We start from the raw sequence: 24,253 nt of genomic DNA on the forward strand, positions 1-24,253 counted from the left end.
AGTTAGTACACAGATGACTTTTCAGCCCTACATTGTCATAATGACCAAAATCCTAATTTGATTAGATTTTTATCATTCTAAGCATTTGAGGTTTGCTTGAGGTACAAAGCCACAGCTACTTTTTGTTGCTTTTTGACCATTATTTCTTATTACACCTTGAAAATATAAGTAGGCCTTCATTATTTATGTCTTATTAGTAGCGGCTAATAGATTTACCCTGTATCATCTGAGCAAAGGAGCTCATGCAGAGACAGCAGATTAAGACCGCCATTGATAGGTTTGCCTCCTGTGAATATGTACACATACATAAAAATTTTTACGAGTCTTATGCATTTCTGTATTTCAGAATGTCCAGAATTGCTTAGTAGGAAGAGATACTTAAAATTTAAAAATCAGGCTTGGTTTTGTGAGGAGCTAGTAAAGGTTTTTCTCTTTCAGCTTTAGCTTGTTTCTGCAGAGGGTTCCGCTCTTTCTCCATCAATTTTACAGCCCTGGAATTGTAGAAAAGCTCTGGTTTCAAGACTATTGATACCCATTTCTGTCAGGGTGAGTTTTAAATTAATTTCATAATGAAAACTAAATATATTAAACAGTAGGACAAGAACTTACTGTAAGTAGCTGAATTTTACCAGTAAAGTGCATCAAAATAAAATATACCCAGGTTGCTAGTTAAGACCTCAAATAAATGATAGACTAACAATAGCATGTACTAGTCTCTTAAGAAAATATGTAAAAGTATCTTATCATTAATCTTTAATATTTATTTTGTGAACCTAAATGTTTTGATTTTATTTCCTAGAAAATATTAGGTCTAATTCTTGATTCCACCATCACGTGTCTTTTATATAATAACATTAATCTTTTAATTTAACATTAAACTAAGCAGATAGGAAGTGTATTGGTAAAACTGCATGAGTTGTTTCTAACAGTCATGCCAGAAGCACACATGATAAATTTAAATATTCCTAAGAATCCAAATTTATGAAAATCTTAACAGTCATTGTACTAAATACTAATATTAGCATAAAGATTGTATTTGTAATGTTCTAATAACCTTATATCATTTTAACTCTTTATATATCCTTTTTATTTTACCAAATTATCAAGGTAACCTTTTATATTCCTTGGCTTATAGTAAACATTCTAACTTTGTGTAATTGTATTAGTTTCTTAATTATTGCCCCAGATATAGAGAAATGTCGGATTTTCTACTGTAATTTATATTACATGAAATCATTAAATATTCACATCTAAAACTAAAACAGTTTATACTAATATTGTTTATACATTTCATACTAATTTAACTTCATTGGATGAATAGTTAACGGAACAGAGTAAATCAGAGAAACTTTCAAAATGAATTGGGAATATAATCTGCATAACAAAATTTTTATGACCATGCTATTACAGTATGATGGCATGCCATATGGTCAAAATATGGAATTATTTATTTCTTCAGTGGCCTTTAAGATTTTGTTCTTTGGGTTGTGGGCTCCTCCCCAACGTGCTTGTTTCCTCACATTTTAGGAGACGATTAATAATTCTTGTCCATTTTACAAACACATAGTCAAATGAAAAACACTTATATCCACAAGTCTCTGGCAAAGTTTGTTTTATATTATTGTTTTTCTAATTACCAAACCAAATTTAGAATTTTTAGACATAGGCTTTTTAGGAAAAAATGATACATACCTATCATTTCTAACAAGTATTGTCATTTTTATTTAAAAGAATTTTGAAGGGGCTTCCTTGGTGGCGCAGTGGTTAAGAGTCCGCCTGCCGATGCAGGGGACGTGGGTTCGTGCCCCTGTCCGGGAAGATCCCACATGCCGCGGAGCGGCCGGGCCTGTGAGCCATGGCCGCTGGGCCTGCACGCCTGGAGCCTGTGCTCCGCAATGGGAGAGGCCACAACAGTGAGAGGCCCGCGTACTGCAAAAAAAAAAAAAAAAGAATTTTGAGGGAAATTTTGATAAATTATTTGGAAATAGGAATTAAACTCTCAAAATAACTTTATTGCATGGATGAGAGTTATTAACGTCTACCTCAATAAGCAAATCATTTAGAATGTTTTCATATATATTTGCTACCATGATGTCTTGACTGCTTAAATAGCCAATGAATAAAGATGAATAAAGATTTACATGAATTTTAACTTGATTTTTGTCTCCTGTGGAATAAAATCATCTCTAAACATTTTGAGTGTCAGAAATTAGATAATTATTTTGAAAGACTGAGAATGGCAACTTCGGCATCTCACCAGGGAGTCAAAGTACAGTTACATGTATTTGTCATAAATGACATCATTTTAATTACAGTTGATTATTGTGTTTTATATTTGGAATTGTGACTACTTGAAAGCCTGTTATAGAATAAAGTTTTTTGTTGTTTTGAATATTTTATCTTAGAAATATTAACATTAATAACAATTCGGAGTAGTTTCCCCAATACCTGTGGATTTTATCCTACTTTTGTTTTATGTTGAAATCAATTTTAGTTGCTTTACTCAACTTCATTGCTCCTGATGCATTCGCTTTATTATGGGTTAGCAGATCTTGCATTGGAACTGAATTTAAAAATAAGCATCTGGCTCCGCTTAAAGCTCTGAAAATGCAAGTTGTTCTTTGCATTTATTAAACGCTTTCCTACTTACAGAATAGAAATGGATAGTGTTTGCTTAAAGATACACTATGACCAATGAACTTTTCAGTAGCTGTAAATGATAACATGTGTCTGACTTCCCAAAACATTTCTGTAAGGATGTTATTGCCCTATTTGTCCAAGCATCCAAGTCCCTGTGCTTGAGTACAAAATAACCTATCAAGAATATAGTAACCATATGTGTTGCTTTCTTGTTTTTCTAACAAGCCAGCCATATATGACTAGAATGGCAATAGGAAGATGGTTGCTTTTTAAGGTTTTCACTTAATATAAAATTTTGATGAGCTATTTTTATTAATGAATAAGATATTTTTACTTAATTAAGCATTTGATTTAAAATTTGCTGACTAAATATCCATATAAAGCCAGTAGTTTTCACTCTTAAAAATGCTTTTTTAAAAACATTAACTTTCTGTATATTCTATATAAACCTAATTCTACTCCAATAAAATTATTTATTTTAAACATTTAGGTGTCAGACAAAGAGAAAATAGACCAACTTCAAGAAGAGCTTCTGCATACCCAGGTAATTCTGATGAGTAAAAAGAACCAGAAAGTTTTTCTTAAACTCTAAGTTTGGTGGTATGGAAATTTATCTTTTTAACAAAGCAAAATTTAGAGTGGCTTAATGATAGAACCTTATTATTATAAGTAGATGCTCCCCAAAATGCAAAAACTAATTGAGAAATAAGGAATAATGAAGGAACTTGATAAGTTTAATTAACTAATTTATGTGTAAAAACCTATTTTTTAGTGAATCTTATGCTTCTAATTTTAAAGAAAAACTACGGCAAAAACTGGGGAAAGTGACCTGTCCTTACATAAATCTATGTTTGCAATTTTACATTGATAGGCTAATTAAGTAACAGTTAAAGAAATTGGAGTTGAGTCTACCACAGTTCTTCTCTGAAGCCCAAAGCCAATCAGATAATAACCTTTCCAAAGGTATTTCTAACACTACTATGAAAAGTTATTCTCTTATAATTGATGATAACAATTATCATTAAAGACTTTTTCTGTGCAATGTAATTGAGTAGGTAACATTGTAGTGAAAAATTGCCCCATCACCCACTCTATCTTTAGTTATTCTATGTAGATACAATGACATGCAATAATTAAGAATAAGTTAAAAAGACTTATTGGGTCTCTCTTTTTAGGGGAAAAAAATACAAGGACAATCTAGATGAAATTAGGAACTAGTATATTTTGAGTCCCAGGTTTTCTTAATATCTATGCATTATTCTTACACTTGACTATATGTTAGAATAGCGTGTGCTCTGAGCAGCACTGTATATATTTGTTATGGCTTCCCAGCCAGGTGATTACAATCTGCAGCCAGGGATTAAGAATCATTGGCTCAGAATGTGGTCTCTGCAGCATTAGCATCAGTAATGTCCTTTGGGAACTTGTTTGAAATGCAGATTATTGGTCCCATCCCATCTTCACTGAGTGGGAAGCTCTGGGTGTAGAACTGAGCAATCTTTGTTCTTAAAAACCCTCAAGTGATTCTGATGAATTCTTAAGTTTGAGAATTACTGGTCTAGACGTCTTTGCAGGATGACCCAGCAGCACATCTCTGTAGGAAGACTGCAGATTGGCACCTGTACTAAAGAGTGTTTCCAGCCCCAGAAAATGTAGACCCCATAATTGATTCCATATTTACCAGGAAGTGAGCCAGTGGAAATCCTGCCACCCCTATATATACCTATTGATATCAACCCTTCAATTTGTACAGTTGTTGTCAGCTGCTAGGCATTGACAAACACTTGATGGAGAGTTCATGATGTAATAATAGCGTTATCTATATCAGTAGTGTCCAGCAGAAATATAATGCAAGCCATGCACTGTAAAATTTTTACATTAAATAAGGGTGAAAAGAAATAGGTAGAATTTTGATGTTAATAATAAATTTAACCCAGCAGATCTAAAATAATATCATTTAAACATCTAATTAGTATAAGAAATATTAATGTGGTGTTTATGTATTTTTACTGAATTATAGAAATCTGGTGTGTATTTTATACTTAACTCATCTCCATTCAGGCTAGCCACATTTCAAGTGCTCAGTACCTGCATGTGGCTAGTGGCTACCATCCATATTAGACAGCACAGACTAATTCTTAGATAACTACCAGTATTTTGTTATATATACTATTACTACAGATAGATGAACAAATTCTGTAAAAATATATTTATAATAGAATCTAGCCTGTAGTTCTACCTGTCTCGTACTATTACATAATATTTTCTTTAATTTGGCTTAAGCTGGACATTCTCTGAGGATAGAGCCGTGATCTCTTGTTATTTACTGTATGCTTGGAAGATTATAACAACCTAACATTTTCTAAGAAATATTTTCCATTATAAGAGTCATGTTATTGTAAGTTGGACATAAACATCCAGTTGGTTATAGGAAAGAGTAATTCTTAATAGTTTTCTGAACATTGTTAATGTTTAGAGAAGAAATAATAGTGTACAGAGAAGACCAATTAGAAAAGGATCACATTTATTCTAGAAGAACATTGTATAGCCAAGCATCTACTTTGACAAAAAAGCCTGTCTAAATGTATTAGTTTTCTTTAAATTGTTCTTATATCAATATTTTAAAAATTAATGTGTAATTTCTGGCCACAGAAACTTACCAAAACTTGGAAGAGTTTGACCCCTCAACTCAGACTTGTATTCAAAACTCTGTGACCTTAGATAGGCTACCAAGCATCCCTGACCTCTGATTCCTAATCTGTATAACCTTGGCCTCACTTGAAGGCTTACGGGAGTTAATGCAGGTCAAACAGTCAGTAAAGGGCCTGTCACATACTGAATAGTCAGGTACTGTTAGCTATTTTTATTTTATATCATTTTTATAAAATAATATGGGGGATGGGGAGAGTTTGAATTTTTGTCAAATGTCCCTTTAATGAAGACTTAAAATTTTGTTGTAATAGGAAATATTGCTTCATAGAGGATACTTAAGAACTTCCTTCTTCAACTCCTTTCATTTTTAGTATTTTTAATAATTTCTTCAACATAAACAGCAAAGACTTTTCCAAACAAAATTCCAATTGAAATAGAAAACTATAATGAAGCTCATTGTTTGAGATAATATTCATAATTTATTTGTTCAACATTTTCATAGATGACTTTTAAATGAAATAATTCATTTTAAGTAGGCAGGAGATATTGCTTCAGGATCTTGGAAGATTTTAATTTACCCTTAATGTTATTTTTTAACCCATCTCTTTCTTATAAAGTTATATGTATTATATTGTTGCAGTTAAAGTACCAGAGAATCTTGGAACGGCTAGAAAAGGAGAACAAAGAATTGAGAAAATTAGTATTACAGAAAGATGACAAAGGCATCCATCACAGAAAGCTTAAGGTACTTTAAGTTTGTCTTAATTTGTTCGCTCTCAGAACTTTACCACTTCACATTGTGTGTTGATCAATACCGGATTTTAAGGAACTGCAAAGGGTTCTATCCTTTTATTTCTAACCTGATATGCTTAGGAGATAGGGAGGTCTCTTCCTAAGACTTTCCACAAATTATAATCTTCAAACATTTATTTTATACTATATCCATAAATTTTCATACTTTCAAGAGTCATTTCTTGTGAATCAGTTTATTTTTTCTGAAATATTTAGTTTATCTCTAGGTTTACTTAATTTATACAGCTATAAAACCAGCAGTGTAAGTTGATAGAAAGTTACATGTCTTATTTTCATTGCCTTACTTGTATTGCCACTCAATGAAGAGCCCACTTCCTCCAGTTTTACAATAGTTAATGTTTTCTTCTGGAAGGTTCCTTAGACATTTTAAAGTAGTTTTGAAAAAGCATGCTGGTATTGTTATCATCAGCACATTGGTAATTACCATTATCAGTTAATTAAATCTTTTTATTCCCCACTAAACCAACCTTTATGTGCTAAATGAAATTGAAGTAATTCTTTTAACTTAAATGTCATATAAGTAAACAGAATATGTACGTAGCAAAACTGCAATAAATCATGGCACATTCATTTTGTAGCCAAGGTGCAAAGATATATAGCCCTAGTTTAACCAACATGTATTAATAGTTGTGACTCCAAATTACGACTGCATAAAACAAATAAATAGCATGACTTTATTTATAAGTCAGCACATGGCTGATGGGAAAAACCACATCCAAGTGTTAATATATATTGAGAATTATATATATTAACACTGAGAAATTGTATTTTCTCTCATAAAATGAAATGGTAATGAAAATTCGAAAAGTTTTTGGTTTATTTTTAGGTGGAGGGGATAACAGTTGCTTTCCTTTTATTTCTAGGTGTTGAGAGATGAAAGTCAGTGTAGACCCTCATTTTGTTCCTACTTTGGCACTGAAACTTACCTTTAATTATTAAATGCTTGATAGTAACCTTTTCCCAGGCGTGTGTATATGTTCAATCATTCCTCAAATACTTGAAGCTTATAGTTTTCCAGGCACCGTGTTTGATACTGTTTTTACTGAGATGTCTGCCCCTGGTGCTCTCACATTTTAGTCTGCCCAGTTATCAGTGTACACTAATCATTCATACTGATTTAACAATAATCTTGGTGTTTCTTTCTCTACCAGTTCTTCAGTCTCTCTTTCTCTCCCACTCTGACGCATACACCAAACATTCCTTTCAGCTGGTCACCTGACCCCTTATTGGGCGTTTTTTGGTGTTAATGGTCTTCCTTTGTTGGGCACTTAATGTTAGCTCTTCAATATTAAACAATAACCTCCTTCTTTTACCATTTAATTAGAAGGTTCGGAAATCATGAATTAATATACTGTGTTAAATCATTGTCTCTTTAAAATAAATTTGATAAGAACATATGGAATTTTATTCTGTACTGTTTTACATTTACTAGGAATATTTATTTGCGTAACTAGGAAAAGCAGTACAATTATTATGGAAACATTTTGAATGTATCAGCTCTTTTATCGACACATCTGTGGTTTTTTAAAAATGTTTTCACTATTTTATATTACTCATTTCTTGAATTTTATAGAAATCTTTGATTGACATGTACTCTGAAGTTCTTGATGTTCTGTCCGATTATGATGCCAGTTATAATACACAAGATCATCTGCCAAGGGTAAGTAAAAAATTAGTCCACAGTGAACTTGCCCATTAGCAAAAAAGCACTGTAGTTTTTTAAAAAGTTACATACATAATACATACACATATGTATAGACATAGACAAAGACATAAAATTTTCTGTGTAATATTCATGTGTTCTAGGTGATGCCCTAAGCATTGAATATTGTTTGACTCTTTATTTTGGTCCATTGGTTTACTTATATTTATGCATAATAAAGTAAGGCTTTCAGATATTTGGCATTATGTATTCATGATATCCATGATATTAAAATACCTGAATGGTGGATAAGATTAGGTACATGAGTGAAATTTAACCTTATAGAATTGAAAATGTCTTTGTAAAGAGTAAACTAGCTGTGGAAAAGATTTGTGGAATATTAATGTTAATGTGTTTTTAAAACTAGTGGTTTAAATTAGCATGAGTTTTTAATAAAAATTTGGCTGTAAATAATGGATCCAGTTAATGTTTTGCTGTTTATGTTTTCAATACACATCAATGTATGAACCATCATTTTTTTCTGGATGATATTTTAAAATCATTTAATTGTGGATAATTTTTAAGACTAAAACTTCTCAGCAGCATTCCAAATCTATTAAATTTAAGTTGGTATCAAAAGATATGGATATGTGGTATTTATTTTGTCATAAGGTTGTTGTGGTTGGAGATCAAAGTGCTGGAAAAACTAGTGTGTTGGAAATGATTGCTCAAGCACGAATATTCCCTAGAGGGTCTGGGGAGATGATGACACGTTCTCCGGTTAAGGTAAGAAAATAGGCCCTCTGGATTAATAGACTTACTGTGGTGGTCATTTTGTGATGTATTTAAATGTTGAAGCACTATGTTATACACTGAAACTAACATGATATTGTTTGTCAACTCTACTTCAGTTAAAAAGGAAAAGAGGCCAAATGAAGTTCCTCAGGAAAGTAGTCACTTTAATGAAGTTTGTCCATTGTGTTAAAATGAAGAATTCTGACAAAAGAAATAATTGATATGTAGCATTTGGAATTATTGCTAGTGTAGAAATCAGTAGGCAGCATCCTTCAGGCATGAACAAAGATCAGGAGTTTTTCTTGCTGTAATGTAGACACAAGGATGTGTGTGTATGTTTTAACTCAGCTGAATGGATGGAGTAGGTATAGAGTGATTGGAGAAATGGAAAATTGAAGTCACCAAGAATGAAGGCTAGAATAGTGGTAGAAAGTGAGACAATGAGGCTGATGCTGAAGTCTTGCAGAATTGAGGTCTGTTTATAATTACAACAGGCAGTCTAGTGTGATTCAGACAGTGCATCGTTTGGGGTCTGGCTGTGATTTCAACCATGTTGTGTAAAACTAGTTTCTTTTTCATTGCTTTGTGTTATTGTGTGAATATACCACACTTTATAGATCCGTTTTATTGTTGATGGGCATTTGGAATATTACAAATTTAGGGGGAAAATAATGAACTGACTATATCATGCTCTGTAATTAACTGTAAAAATATTGTGAACCTACCTTTTACATCGTAACCAGCACCCTAATTGTAGTGGCTATGGCTGATACTATATTTTAGGAAGGAGTTCACTTTCTTCCAGCAGGCAGATATCATGGACAGATTTCCTTGAAACAGACAAGGCTGTTCTCTTTTCAGTTTGTCATTACTTCACTAGTATTTACCAGGACTTCTCCTCCTTCATGGACTCTAAACTCCAGATTTTTGTCTCCCCTTGAAGAGTGAAATTGCCAAAATCTTGACTTAATATTTTAACTTCTTTAACAGCTTCTTTGTTCCTTAATGCGCAAATGCCTTAAAGGGAAATTGTGCATAGAATGTAGGGCTCAGTTTTTGGAGATTTATTTCTGCTGTCCATTTTTCTCTGAGAGTTTGGCATCTTAGATGGTGGCTGCTTGATAGCCCTGGAATCCGATTTTGTCTCTTCAACACAGTGAGACTGCTACAAGTTTTAAACTTCTCTTTCAGGCCACCATGTGCCACAAATCAGCAAATGCCCTGAGGGAGAATAGCTGCAGGAATATACCCATCCAGATCCTTTGGGGTCCTGGACTCAGTCCAGGCTGCTCAGATGTCTCCAAACAGCTAGGTTTTATTTGTTATCCTCTGTATGCTTAGCTAATCTTAGTAGACAGAATTGTTTTTTAAAAGTGAAATCGAATCATTATAGAGAAGCTTGAAAAGTTACAACTGAAAAGTTAAGGAATGTGAAGTTTAGAAGTTCTCATGAAACCACTGACTGTTGACATATAAGTTGTTAGAGAATTTCTTGTTCAAATGTCACTCCTTGGGTGAAGGCTGCCTTAGTTCCCCTTAGTACTGCTCTCCTCTGTGGCATCCTAGGTTTTGCTACACAGACCTGTTCTCTCTGTATATTTCTCCCAGTATATAATGAGGCCTAAACCAGTTACAGTCGATTCTTCGAGTTCCCCCATCTGCAGTGCCTGACACAGTTGGCTCTCAATAAATAGGTGTTGAATAAATGAACTGTCCTTTACCTAAATTTACCTTTGAAGTGAAATGCAAGATTTCCTTTTAGTTCTTCAAGTTTTGAGATTGATGGCTTTCTGCTTGGTACTCTGTATAATGTTGACTGGAAAAGGAGAACCATATAAGTGCTGTGGGAATTAATAGGAATTGTAAATACAGTCTTCTCAATGTTCTGTTAATTTCAGGTGACTCTCAGTGAAGGCCCTCACCACGTGGCCTTGTTTAAAGATAGTTCTCGGGAGTTTGATCTTACCAAAGAGGAAGATGTAAGTAGAATTTGTATGAGGTTTATGTATGTAACTTTTTATAACATGTGTAAACTTACAAAAGACAACTAAATGGAATATTTAACTGAAGATTTCCTTAGGATTTTGTTGCTTTCCATTGATAGCTTGCAGCATTAAGACATGAAATAGAACTCCGAATGAGAAAAAACGTGAAAGAAGGCTGTACTGTTAGCCCTGAGGTAAGTGTTGCGATTCATTTCAACAATGTTTTATGGAAATCCAATGTTTATGGTTTGAAATCATGGTGTTAGCATTGATGTTTAGATTGCAGCTGTTCCAAGATACTTAGTCTTTTTTTTTCTTTTAATATTCCAAAGAATATTGTTTTGTGGATAATTTTCTATGATAATTACTGTTATGGTCAGAAAAAGCATAATTTTTTTCTGAGCTGCATATCTGAATGGATGAGATACAGAATTTTCAAAATATGTGTCACCAAAAAATTCCTAACAAGCTGCTTCCCAAAATTAGTTTTTTGGTTTTTGGATTTTTTTTCCCTGCACAGACCATATCCTTAAATGTAAAGGGCCCTGGACTACAGAGGATGGTGCTTGTTGACCTACCAGGTGTGATTAATGTAAGTATCTACAAAATGTGTGTTTTATCTTCCTATTGTGAAAGACATTTATAATGACATTTAAAACCTTTTTCTTCAAGACTGTGACATCAGGCATGGCTCCTGACACAAAAGAAACTATTTTCAGTATCAGCAAAGCTTATATGCAGAATCCTAATGCTATCATACTATGTATTCAAGGTAAGTTTTATTGAAAGATTTTAATTGCACTAATATTCTTCCTTACTTAGCAATCAAAGCTTTGTTCTACATATGCACGTTACATAAACATACAAAATAAATATGTTTTGTTATCTCCTCTTACTTGTTCGTTTTATTAGTAAATAGAATTGAAGTTGGTGATATTTTGATAAATTTCACTGTGTAGGCATCATAGACATTTTTATTGGCTAGAATGTCTTTTCATAACTAAGATAAAATATTAAGAAAAATTTTCTTACTATAATGTAGACACAAAGATGTAGCCTGTTGAAGTTTTTAGAACCTACTTTGTAACCATTACAGTGTCTTATTTATTTATTTATTTATGGCTGCGTTGGGTCTTTGTTGCTGCGCATGGGCTTTCTCTTTTGGAGAGTGCGGGCTACTCTTCCTTGCGGTGCGCGGGCTTCTCATTGTGGTGGCTTCTCTTGTTGCAGAGCATGGGCTCTAGGCCTGCGGGCTTCAGTAGCTATGACACATGGGCCCAGTAGTTGTGGCTCGCGGGCTCTAGAGCACAGGCTCAGTATTTGTGGCGCACGGGCTTACTTGCTCCTTGGCTCCTTGGCATGTGGGATCTTCCCGGACCAGGGCTTGAACCCGTGTTCCCTGCACTGGCAGGTGGATTCTTAACCACTGTGCCTCCAGGGAAGCCCTACAATGTCATTTTTCAATCTTTTTTTCAGATGGATCTGTGGATGCTGAACGCAGCATTGTTACCGACTTGGTCAGTCAAATGGATCCTCATGGAAGAAGGACAATATTTGTTTTGACCAAAGTAGACCTGGCAGAGAAAAATGTGGCTAGTCCAAGCAGGGTGAGGGCAAGTTCTTTATACAAGCTTCAGTTATGACAGGGACTGGTTGGGGGAATAAAAAATTTCCTTGTGAAATACAAGTAGTAATGGGATTTTTCTTGGTTCTCATTAAAAACAAAGTATTGTATAGTTATAGTAAATTACTTAAGTGCAATATCCAGGTATAAGTGAAATTCCACAATTGTAATCAGTTTGCTTCAAATACTTAAAACTGCTAATGTTGCTTACTCTAATTTAATTTAAATTTTGTATGTTGACATACAGTCATTAACCTCATTTGTAGTATTTTTTGTTATAGTTTAAACTTTTTTTTTAGTTGATGTTCATTAATTAATGTAAAACTAGTGACAGTTTAAATTCCTTTTGGGCCTTATTTTATTTTGTCCTGTTTTTTTAAAATTTTTTTATTATTTATTTTTTTCAGATAAACATTGCGTTTCTTAACTGATGAAAGACTGTGAGGCAGGTTTTCATAATAGAGAAGGCATTGGATGGGGTGTCAGGGCTCAGCATTCTTATCCATGCTCTACCACCAACCAGCTGCATGTCCTTGGGCAAATCTTGTTACTTTTCTGCATCCAGTCAGTGCACCGTCCAACCTATTAGTCTAGTTGATCTCTAGGTCATTTTCATTTCTGAGATTCTGTGACTTCTATTCATGGTATTCAGTGTCCCTTCTCTCCTCCTCCCTTAACAAGGAAAGTATTTTATTTCAAGGTACGATTGTGTGCAAGGTTTTTTAGGACATGCTCTCTACTTAATTATGAAGGCATAAAAAAGTGGGTAAAAGTGGGTAAAAGTGCACAATCTGTAGCCAGATTGCTTGGTTTCACACCTGCGCTACTGTTTGCTAGTTGTGTAACCTTAGGTAAGTTGTTTTACTTTTTCAGTGCTTTAGGCTTTCTCATCTGTTGGAAATGAAGATATTAATGGTACTGTCCCATAGGTAATGAAAACTTATTGAGTTAAATATCCATCGTAAAGTGGTTGAAATAGTGCTTGGCACAAAAGTGTTATGTAAATAGTGGCTATCATCTGTTGTTATTATATCTTCATCCCCCATGGAACAACTTCAGATATAAGTACCCATCCCTCTGGCTACTGCTTAGAATTTCTGTTTTTCCCACCCGAAACTCTGTAGGACTATGCCTCTGTGATGGGGTTCCCAAGGCAGACCACCCCTAGACTCCCTGATTCCGTAGGACTCACAGGACTCAGTACATAGTCATACTTCCACCTAAGATTTTATTACAATGATAGGATGCAAAGCAAAATTACAAAATGAGAAGGTGCAGAAGGTGATATCTGAAGGAAACCAAGCTCAAGTTTCCAAGAGTTCTTTCCTAGTAGAGTCATACAGGAAATGCTTAATCCTGCCAGCAACAAGTTACTCATTAGAGACACAGCACCTAAGGTTTTTATCGGGGGCTGTTCATGTAGCCACCCTCAAGTACCAAGATTCCAGACGCCCAAGGGAAAGCAGATGCTCAGCATAAACCACATGGATTGCACAATGAGCCACTGTTATTTAGGGAAAGTTTTATATCAGTGTAGGGAATTGTTTACCAGTTAAGTTCCCAGATGCCAGCCAAGGACAGGCAGGCCTTTCTGAGGACAGCAATCTCAGGCCTGCTGTGTTAACTCTTTTCTGTACAGCCTCAGTGACCTTAGCTTTGCCTTATTTTTAAGGGTAAGGCCTGCCCTTGGCCGTATTGGTCCTGATAGGGAGGAGGGGAGAAGTGAGGTAGAAGCAAATTTCTGCGCTTCCTTCCCATTTCCCATCATTCCTTTCATTTTTCTCCTCTTCTTTAGGAAAATGAGTTTGCATTTCCTTTGAATACAGTTGAAGCTTATATCAGTCTTTTTTTATACCAAAGATTTAGCATTAGCCTAGAAATGTAACTTGTCTTAGAGGAGGGATTCTTATCTCAGTATTAATCTTAATGAGCTTCTGGGAGTAGGAACTCTTTTATGTTATGTGTGAATGATAGATCTCTGTGCAAATGTGCATTTTTCTGGAGACAGAGTCTGTAGTTTTTATTTCATTTAGAAAAGGAGTTTTGACCCTAAAAGAGTTGAGAACCACTGGATCCAAATTTTTTTTTATAGAGTTAAAAAAAGAAAAAAAAAAAGACTGTCCAACTTTGTTAGAATTTAGATATTGGGGAAATAATAATAGCAGCTACTATTATTGTGTGCTTCTGCGTGCCTGGCACTGTGTTAAGTATCATATAACCTTTTCAACTACCAGTTTGAAAAAGTTAAGTAGCTTACTTAAGGCCACACACCTAGTAAGTGCCAGAGAAGAAATTCAAACTAAGGCCTGACTCCAAAGCTCTATATGTCATTCCAAGTTCTAATTTTGGTACTTGAGTTTTAACAATACATTTTTAATATAACAAAACTAAATGTATTTCATTTTTTCCTCAAAGAGCAATTGAAATGCATTTTAGTACTTTTGTACAGACATATATAGCAGTTGAAATACATTTCAGTACTTTTGTACAGACATATATTTACCCAAACATATACATATATAGCATTATTAAATTTGCTTTCTAAATAGCATGTTATGCTTTAAAAATTATGTAAACTTACATCTGTTTATTTTTCCCACTTTTGAAAATAGATTCAGCAGATAATTGAAGGAAAACTCTTCCCAATGAAAGCTCTAGGTTATTTTGCTGTTGTAACAGGAAAAGGTATGCAAAGACAGATTATTATAGTTTTTTGTTGTTTTCAAATAATAAAAATGAATTTTCTTAGTGAGAACTTTACCATCATCTCTCCCTAGGAAACAGCTCTGAAAGCATTGAAGCTATAAGAGACTATGAAGAAGAATTTTTTCAGAATTCAAAACTGCTAAAGTAGGTATCTTGTTTAAATATTTAAAGAATTTATAGTGAGGGAGTAGCTTCAGCTGTTTTCATTTAAAAGTTTGTTTTATAGCTATCAGTTTAACATTGAATTTCCAGAATTGAATTCCCAAATAGCGATCTGTATTTAATAAGCAAGTCCTCAAGCTACTCTGACAGAATTGGGAGCAGTTTATCACACAGTACAGTACATGCTGTTGTAATAAACTGCCCCTTGGCATATGGGCATCGGAGACCACACTGACACCACTTAAGTTGTTTTACTTATAAGGTGATTTTTTAAAATCAACACTTACATGTTTAAATGCATGTACACATTTCTCTTACAGTATTGGGGAAAGTTGGAGTGAGGGGTGGGAGTGTGAAAGGGGTGTCCTTAAATAGATATTGACAGAAATTAACAGAAAATAAGACACTGACAGAAAAGCAAAGAGGAAAAGCTAAAGGGCAACTGAATTTTAAAACATTATAACATGTAGAGAGTCTCTTGAACTGGAAGGGTGCGTTTGCCTCTATATTAGTATAGTAAGTCAAGGTAGTCTTTTCACACGTAGTCTTGAGAATTGTCTGTTGGGTTGGGAGCTGGCAAGTGGGTAGAACTATGCTATCCAGTATAGTGGTCACTAGCCTTGTGTGCTTGTTTAAATTTATTTATTTATTTTTGGCTGTGTTGGGTCTTTGTTGCTGCACGCATGTTTTCTCTAGTTTCAGCAAGCAGGGGCTACTGTTTGTTGCAGTGCGCGGGCTTCTCATTGCGGTGGTTTCTCTTGTTGCGGAGCACGGGCTCTAGGTGGCGTGGGCTTCAGTAGTTGTGGCTCTCGGGCTCTAGAGCACAGGCTCAGTAGTTGTGGCGCATGGGCTTAGTTGCTCTGCGGCGTGTGGGATCCTCTCACACCGGGGCTCGAACCCATGTCCCTTAGACTGGCAGGCAGACTCTTAACCACTGTGCCACCAGGGAAGTCTCTAAATTTAAATTAGTTAACATTAAACAGAAGGAAAATGTGAGTTCCTCAGTCACACTAGCCACACATTTCAAGGGGTCAATAACCCCATGTGACTAGTAGCTACCATATTGGACAGCACGGGTATAGATTACTTTCCTCATCACAGAAAGTTCATTGGACCGCCCTAGTATAAAATGATTAAGTGGCTATTCTCATTATGTTGTAACAAGCACATTCTCAAACTTGGTGATAGTATTGTCCTTTCTGCCACTTTAATATACTTTAGCTCTGGTTATTGTTTTGTAGGACAAGCATGCTAAAGGCACACCAAGTAACTACAAGAAATCTCAGCCTTGCTGTTTCGGACTGCTTTTGGAAAATGGTACGAGAGTCAGTTGAACAACAGGCCGACAGTTTCAAAGGTAAGTTGGGTTTTTAAAATAAACTCTCAAATTTAGATATTTTATTAGCTGGCAGTCTTGGGCATCCATCAGATTCTTTACTTCCTTTGTTTTAACAGTTGCTTTTCATTCATTTACTATAAGATAGTATGTAGGAAAAGGAAAACTACAAATCTTCAGTTGTATGAGAGCAGGATTTTTCTTTTCAGGGGAAACATTACTAGGAGAACATTACAAAATTTAAACAGAAAGTTTGCAGTAGTGTTTGGGAGAAAGAACCTAGTATAACTATAGAGAACTCAGATTCTGCCTTTTTAGAGGAAAGAGAGGAAATGTGTTGGGAAGCAGAGCAGACAGTGTACTTTCAGCTACATTGTACTGGTTCCTGAATACCACGCTTTCCTGTTCCATGGCTTTGCTTGCTTCCGTAGTTTCATTTGGTGAGAGTATATCCTCCGCCCATTTTCTCATTAGGAAAGCCTACTTATTTATCCCATTAGTCCCTCAGCAACCTTGTAAGTGTTATTCTCATCTTACAGAAGAGCAAACTGAGGCAGAGAATAATGTACCTAAGTAACACACCCAGCATCAAACAGTAATAGATAATAGACCCAGGGTTTGAAGGGTTCAAAATCAGTATTGAGTTGGTGGTATGACTTCAGAGTCCCATGCTCTTAGCAGCTGTACTAAATTGTGTCAGCTGTGTGCTTTGTGGACTGAAAATGGAGAAACTAAAGTCAAAGGGATTAGTTTGGGAAACTGTTGTAATAATGCTATTCTGAGATATTGAGAGCCCAGAGTACTCAGGAGCTATCTGTGCACACTCAGAAATTCAGTTAATATAGCAGATATGTGAGAGATAGCCTTTAACCACTGCATCTGGAACTGAAGAGAATCCTCAAACTTGAGCATTTTTCCTTCTTCTTCAGCAACACGTTTTAACCTTGAAACTGAGTGGAAGAATAACTATCCTCGCCTGCGAGAACTTGACCGGGTAATATTTATATACCTCATGTATTTTGTGTATATCTAATTTAGTATTGTGCTCTAACAAAGTTTATGTTGACAAGCAGAATCTGGTAAGCTAAATTGTTTTGGTTTTAACCATGATTACTAATTTAGAGTTGCAAGAATACATTTCCACGAACAGTTGTCACTTTTACAAATAACTTAAATTATTTATTACATAATAAAAAAAGTAATTAGGGATCATAGGACATCCAAACAAGTATTGAAAATCTTTTTCTGAAAAGGTGAAGAATAGTCTTTCAATGTCTTATAAATTAACATATTTATGTAATGTAAACTTAAAAATTATACATCAGCTTTTTAACCTTTTCACTGTTCATACTCTAAGTTCATAGGTCTTAAGTATTGGTTTTCCTTGATTTTAAAATGCCATCAGTTGTAAAACACAGCATCAGATTACTGTTAGTAATACACTAAATTAATGTGCGTTGATAACTTTCACATAACGTTTGTTATGTAAAAAACTTACCTGAACCAATGTTCCGTGAAAAACTGCATTCAGAGTTGAATAAGGTAGACGTGTGTCAGTGTCTTTGTCCTTATCTGGATATTGGCATTCCTAAAGAAAGAGACTAGAAGAGAAGAGCGTTACTTGTTGGTCAGGCATGCTTCAAAACTAAGTCCAGCCAGTAGCTTGTCAGAGGCCTTCCTTTTAGTTATCTCTGAAAATCATGGCAGGGCAAATTGACTATCTTATGAAAATCTTACTTACGTGTATCTATATTGCCTAGAACGAACTGTTTGAAAAAGCTAAAAATGAAATCCTCGATGAAGTTATCAGTCTGAGCCAGGTTACACCAAAACATTGGTGAGTATTTGACCTTTTCTCAAAGACTTTACTATGTGAATTATAATGGAATACTAAAACTTAGATTGATAAAGCAGTGATTTATTGTAGCCTTGGCCTGTCCCCCCAAACACTTAGTAAATAGGCAAGAACATAAAAGTACGTTTTTTTGCAGAATCCAACCACTATTCTAGTCTAACCAATTAAATATTTTAAGTATAATGAATTATGTATTTATTATATATCTCTGAGAAGAGATATTCTGAAAGATAGCTTTCTCCATGCTCTTTTTTTTTTTTTTGCGGTACGTGGGCCTCTCACTGTTGTGGCTTCTCCCGTTGCGGAGCGCAGGCTCAGCGGCCATGGCTCAACCGGCCCAGCCGCTCCACGGCATGTGGGATCTTCCCAGACCAGGGCACGAACCCGTGTTCCCTGCATCGGCAGGCGGACTCTCAACCACTGCGCCACCAGGGAAGCCCTCTCCATGCTCTTTTGAAATCTTCATTCATCTTAGGTTTTTCCTTATCTTATACTTTAATAAATACATAATTTTGATTTCTATAAAATCATTTAGGTAAAAGTTTTATCAAATTGTGCTTTAGCTAAGTATCAAACAGTCTAACAAAACTGGTTGCTCTTGTTGGATTACACTTAGAGAACAAAACTACAGAGAAAATTGCTGTAGGAGAAGAGTATATTGCTTTCAAATTCTCACATCTGCATAAGAACACTGGTGCTTTTGTAATACGTGTCTGATATGTTTTGTACAGATCACATTTGAAATTGAATCCTGTTTGAGATTTTTTTTTTAAATAGCAAGTAAATGCATTCTTTTGAAAAATACTCATGCAAATCGCTTTTAGGGCCAAGTGTCACCTTCAATTTATGTTTTACGTAAATATTGGCGCTCTTAAATATGTTGGAATGGCAGTAACCAAAATAGGTTCCATGTACCTCAAGCAAGCTATGTATAAATAGCTTAAATTTAAAATTTTTATAATCGTATTTTAATTAACAAATCCCTTATATAAAAATTATCTTTATAATGAAGTCTGTAGTTTAAAAATTTATTATTCTTGGAGCAGAACTGCCATTTATTATGAATATTTTCTGTAACTCTTATATTTGCTCAGTTGAAGATTATCAAAATGGAACTTAGACAGTAGTGTCCAGTCCTTAAGTTTGTATTCAGTACTACTAGTTTCCTTATGTTGGTGCCCTTTCTTCCTCAGTAGTGAACCCTTTTCTCTCTTCAAGTAGTCAAAATTTGCCTATTTTTAATCTCTCTCCTTATCCAAAAAGGAATTCTGATCTTATCTGTATTTGTTGATTGATTAATCATATATATATATATACACACACAAAAAAAAACTTGTTATCATTATTATTTGTATTTTAAGCCAGTTCTATGGCTTTCTATAAGTCATCCAGTTTTTGAAGTTTGCAAGAGATAGAGATGTGTGTGTGTATATATGTATGTATGTGTATAGTATATACATATACACACATACACACAGAATGAATAGTACTACTTACCTTACTAGGTTGTATGAAGATAATGTACAGAAAAGTGATTTGTAAACTATGATAACTCATAATGCTATTTATGGGAGAAAAATGTGGTGCCTCTGTGAATTTCTGGCATCATCAAATGGAATCGTTAGTTTTGTTTGGACAGAGCAAGTCTGAAATCAAAGTGTACCTACACTTAAGCAAGCCTTGAAGATAAATCTAATTTACTTAACACACGGGTGGTGAAGGGAATTTGTGAAGGGACAAGAAACCTGTATTGCCAGATTGCCTATTGAGAAGGCAAGGGAGAGAACTAGGACATCTGGCTGCTAGAGATTTATTCTTTGAGCTGCTGGATCTTTTCATCACCACCCCTCCACCTCCGCCGCACCCTTTTTCCCCAGACGCTGTAGCTTAACACAAACATAGATCAAAATAGCATGTCCTAATCTTAGCTGTTTGTGCCACATTGATTTCAACTGCATTGCACCCCAAAATGTTTTATTTTTGTGACGTAGTTGATGTTGTATCAGGTAGTATCTTTTTGCTACTTAATGCCTTATGTGACACTTTAGGATACAACTCTAAGATGTTTATAATTATTTAAGTCACAGGACTGTTTGATCTGTATTTGGTAATTTGGAAGCACTGTTACAAGCATTTTGTCATTCTATACTTCAGTCATATTTTAAGAAAGTTATTGGAGGTTTAGATTTGACATATGATTCATTAGAGTAAGAAATAGGCTCTCAGCGCTTTCACACAATATACTTGATCTTTAGGAGTCGATTACGGACACTAAGCAGGAGATAGTTATTTTATCCTTATTTAGAAGGATAGCTGGCAGGATTTATAGAAATACACTTAAAAATGGTATCGCAGTATACATACAATTTTTGGTGAAAAGTGTTAAGTTTATTTTGTTGAAGTTAAAAGAATGAAAGGAATATGGGAATGCACAGTTAAGTACCCTAACTCAGATGTAAGGAATCAAAAACGATTTCTTATAATTTGAGATTTAAAGAGTGAATAGATACTAGGTAAAGGCAGTGACCAGAATATTACAGAGGCCAAGAGGTGAGAGCAAGAAAAGTGACACAAGTAACTGAAGACAGGTACCTATGGCTTTAGCATAGAAGGAGGCAAGAGGAAGAAGATGAAACGGTGGATATAAGCAAGATATAGATGAGTAAGGGCCTTAGAAACCATGTTTAGAAGCTTGAAATTTATCCCACAACCAGTGAGGGCCAATGAAGAGGTTTAGGCAGATTTGCATTTTAAAAAGATTTTTGTAGTAGGGAAAGTGGAATACAGGTGGAGAAAACTGAGCAAGGAGACAGTTGACTGTTGAAACAATCTAGACCAGAAGAGATAGTGGCTTGAACTTGAATAGTGGTTGTACAGGTGGAGAAGAGGAGTCATTTTTGAGATATTTGAGAGGTTACCTAGAGGATAGAATTGACAGGATTTAGTGATTGGATGTGTAGGTAATGGAGAAGAGGAGTCAGTTAAAGACTGAGTACATCTATATCCAGTAATTATATTGCTAGGGCTCTATTGAAATGAAGATATTTTTGACGAAGATGAACACATAAGAATCTTCACCATGGTTTTGTTTATAAGTGTAAAAAATTGAAAACTTGTGTTTTTATTTGTAATTACATAATATTTGATTTATCCATAGAGTGGATTACTATGCAGCCATTGAAAAATGTAGGATGTCAACATGGAAAACTATGTACAATATACTTGAATATTATATTTATTAAACAGTATGTGTAATATCACCTGTGTAAACACACACAAATAGTAATGTAGGCATTGAATATTTTTAATGATAAATTAAGCTGTGAATAGTGGTCATTTAGTGAAAGAGACATTATGGAGGACTTCTTACTTTTTCTGTATTGGTTTTAAATTATATGGAGTAAGTCCTCTGCTTTAAAAGAAGAAATTTTCATTTTGAAAAAAATTTTAATTAAAAGGGCATATAGGTAGAGTTCAGGAGATAAAGGGGGTGATAAATAGAACTATAATGGTAGTTGTATTTTGTGTATTAGTGGTATTTATCCCTGGACGATGGCAAAACTTAGAGAAGAAGTCTACAATCACCTAGAATATATACTGGGGAACTGGTCGATGTGAGTAGAGGACTAATGGTCTGGAAGAGAGATTGTGGGGTAAGAAGAACATCCACTTCCTGACTCTGAAGCACATTCAGCTAATGAGCAGCTTCCAGGCAGCAGAATTTGAGGACAGTTACTGCCTGTAAGGGAGGGTCAGGAAAGGTTTGAAGATGTAAGGAAAAGGGAAAGAATGAGAATATAAAATGGTTTGTTTGTTATGGAACAAGGTATTGGAGGCACAATAAAAGTTATTGTGATGGAGGGGAGCAGGGGGAGTCTGGACGGAGGACAGCAGCTTAGTGATGAAAGGGCAAGTGAGCTGGGTAAGGATAAGTGACAGCAGCCACCTTTGGTGGACTGAGAAGCTGCAGCCTCCTTTGAGAAAGTTACCTAAGGCTTGTCAGAATTTGGTGGTGTGGAATTTTGTTATGATCTCCTTGAAAGGGTGTCTGGGTTGTAGAGTCCTGTCCCATAGACTCCTAGGAAGAGATTAACAGACCATGTCTGTTCTGAGGCAGGAGCAGCAAAAGGCGTTCGTGGTCAGAGGCTGTATCCTGATTTTTTGTTCATCTTTCAGATATCTTGAGTTTGTGTTTAAAATTGTCTGAATAGATGGCCCTGACAAACTTCTTTTCTTCCACCTTGCTCTTAAAATTCTCCCATTATCTGTCATTAATGCCGTGACTAAATGGACTTTGTCCTTTTGATCCTCAGTGGTGTATTCTCTCCGCATATTCATTCTCTCTCTCCTTCCTTCCTCCCTTCTTTCCTTCCTTTTGTTTTTATTGAAATATAGTTGACATGCAATATTATGTTAGTTTCAGTGCACTACATAGTGTTTTGTTTTAACATCTTTATTAGAGTATAATTGCTTTACAGTGGTGTGTTAGTTTCTGCTTTATAACAAAGTGAATCAGTTATACATACACATATGTTCCCATATCTCTTCCCTCTTGCATCTCCCTCCCTCCCACCCTCCCTATCCCACCCCTCTAGGTAGTCACAAAACACCGAGCTGATCTACCTGTGCTATGTGGCTGCTTCCCACTAGCTATCTACCTTACGTTTGGTAGTGTATATATGTCGATGCCACTCTCTCACTTTGTCCCAGCTTACCCTTCCCTCTCCCCATATCCTCAAGTACATTCTCTAGTAGGTCTGCATCTTTATTCCCGTCTTGCTCCTAGGTTCTCCTGACCATTTTCTTTTTTTTTTTTTTAGATTCCATATATATATGTTAGCATACGGTATTTGTTTTTCTCTTTCTGACTTACTTCACTCTGTATGACAGTCTCTAGGTCCATCCACCTCACTACAAATAACTCAATTTCATTTCTTTTTATGGCTGAGTAATATTCCATTGTATATATGTGCCACATCTTCTTTATCGATTCATCTGGTGATGGACACTTAGGTTGTTTCCGTCTCCTGGCTATTGTAAATAGAGCTGCAATGAACATTTTGGTACATGACTCTTTTTGAATTATGGTTTTCTCAGGATATATGCCCAGTAGTGGGATTGCTGGGTCATATGGTAGTCCTCTTTTGAGTTTTTTGAGGAAATTCCATACTGTTCTCCATAGTGGCTGTATCAATTTACATTCCCACCAACAGTGCAAGAGGGTTCCCTTTTCTCCACACCCTATCCAGCATTTATTGTTTGTAGATTTTTTGATGGTGGCCATTCTGACCAGTGTGAGATGATACCTCATTGTAGTTTTGATTTGCATTTCTCTAATGATTAATGATGTTGAGCATTCTTTCATGTGTTTGTTGGCAGCAATCTGTATATCTTCTTTGGAGAAATGTCTATTTAGGTCTTCTGCCCATTTTGGATTGGGTTGTTTGTTTTTTTGTTATTGAGCTGCATGAGCTGCTTATATATATTGGAGATTAATCCTTTGTCAGTTGCTTCATTTGAAAATATTTTCTCCCATTCTGAGGGTGGTCTTTTGGTCTTGTTTATGGTTTCCTTTACTGTGCAAAGGCTTTTAAGTTTCATTAGGTCCCTTTTGTTTATTTTTGTTTTTATTTCCATTTCTCTAGGAGGTGGGTCAAAAAGGATCTTGCTGTGATTTATGTCATAGAGTGTTCTGCCTATGTTTTCCTCAAAGAGTTTGATAGTGTCTGGCCTTACATTTAGGTCTTTAATCCATTTTGAGCTTATTTTTGTGTATTGTGTTAGGGAGTGATCTAATCTCATACTTTTACATGTAGCTGTCCAGTTTTCCCAGCACCACTTATTGAAGAGGCTGTCCTTTCTCCACTGTACATTCCTGCCTCCTTTATCAAAGATAAGGTGACCATATGTACATGGGTTTATCTCTGGGCTTTCTATCCTGTTCCACTCATCTATATTTCTGTTTTTGTGCCAGTACCATACTGTCTAGATTACTGTAGCTTTGTAGTGTAGTCTGAAGTCAGGGAGCCTGATTCCTCCACCT

The 24,253-nt window shown here is 35.2% G+C and overlaps 1 protein-coding gene across 4 annotated transcripts in view; it reads left to right on the top strand.

The window, feature by feature from the left end:
* Positions 1-24,253, top strand: part of OPA1 (OPA1 mitochondrial dynamin like GTPase) — a 97,234-nt gene that overhangs the window by 20,736 nt on the left and 52,245 nt on the right. For all 4 annotated transcript variants that reach the window (XM_079921577.1, XM_079921578.1, XM_079921579.1 and 1 more), the window contains 14 exons: positions 3,131-3,184; positions 5,933-6,037; positions 7,679-7,765; positions 8,420-8,533; positions 10,441-10,521; positions 10,647-10,721; positions 11,048-11,119; positions 11,200-11,299; positions 12,004-12,134; positions 14,764-14,836; positions 14,929-15,001; positions 16,261-16,376; positions 17,285-17,349; positions 18,116-18,192. In XM_079921577.1, the coding sequence (XP_079777703.1) occupies positions 3,131-3,184; positions 5,933-6,037; positions 7,679-7,765; positions 8,420-8,533; positions 10,441-10,521; positions 10,647-10,721; positions 11,048-11,119; positions 11,200-11,299; positions 12,004-12,134; positions 14,764-14,836; positions 14,929-15,001; positions 16,261-16,376; positions 17,285-17,349; positions 18,116-18,192 (1,223 nt within the window). The remainder of the gene's footprint in view (positions 1-3,130; positions 3,185-5,932; positions 6,038-7,678; positions 7,766-8,419; positions 8,534-10,440; positions 10,522-10,646; positions 10,722-11,047; positions 11,120-11,199; positions 11,300-12,003; positions 12,135-14,763; positions 14,837-14,928; positions 15,002-16,260; positions 16,377-17,284; positions 17,350-18,115; positions 18,193-24,253) is intronic.

This window comes from Stenella coeruleoalba (assembly GCF_951394435.1).
Source record: "Stenella coeruleoalba genome assembly, chromosome: 5".
Lineage (NCBI taxonomy): Eukaryota > Metazoa > Chordata > Mammalia > Artiodactyla > Delphinidae > Stenella > Stenella coeruleoalba.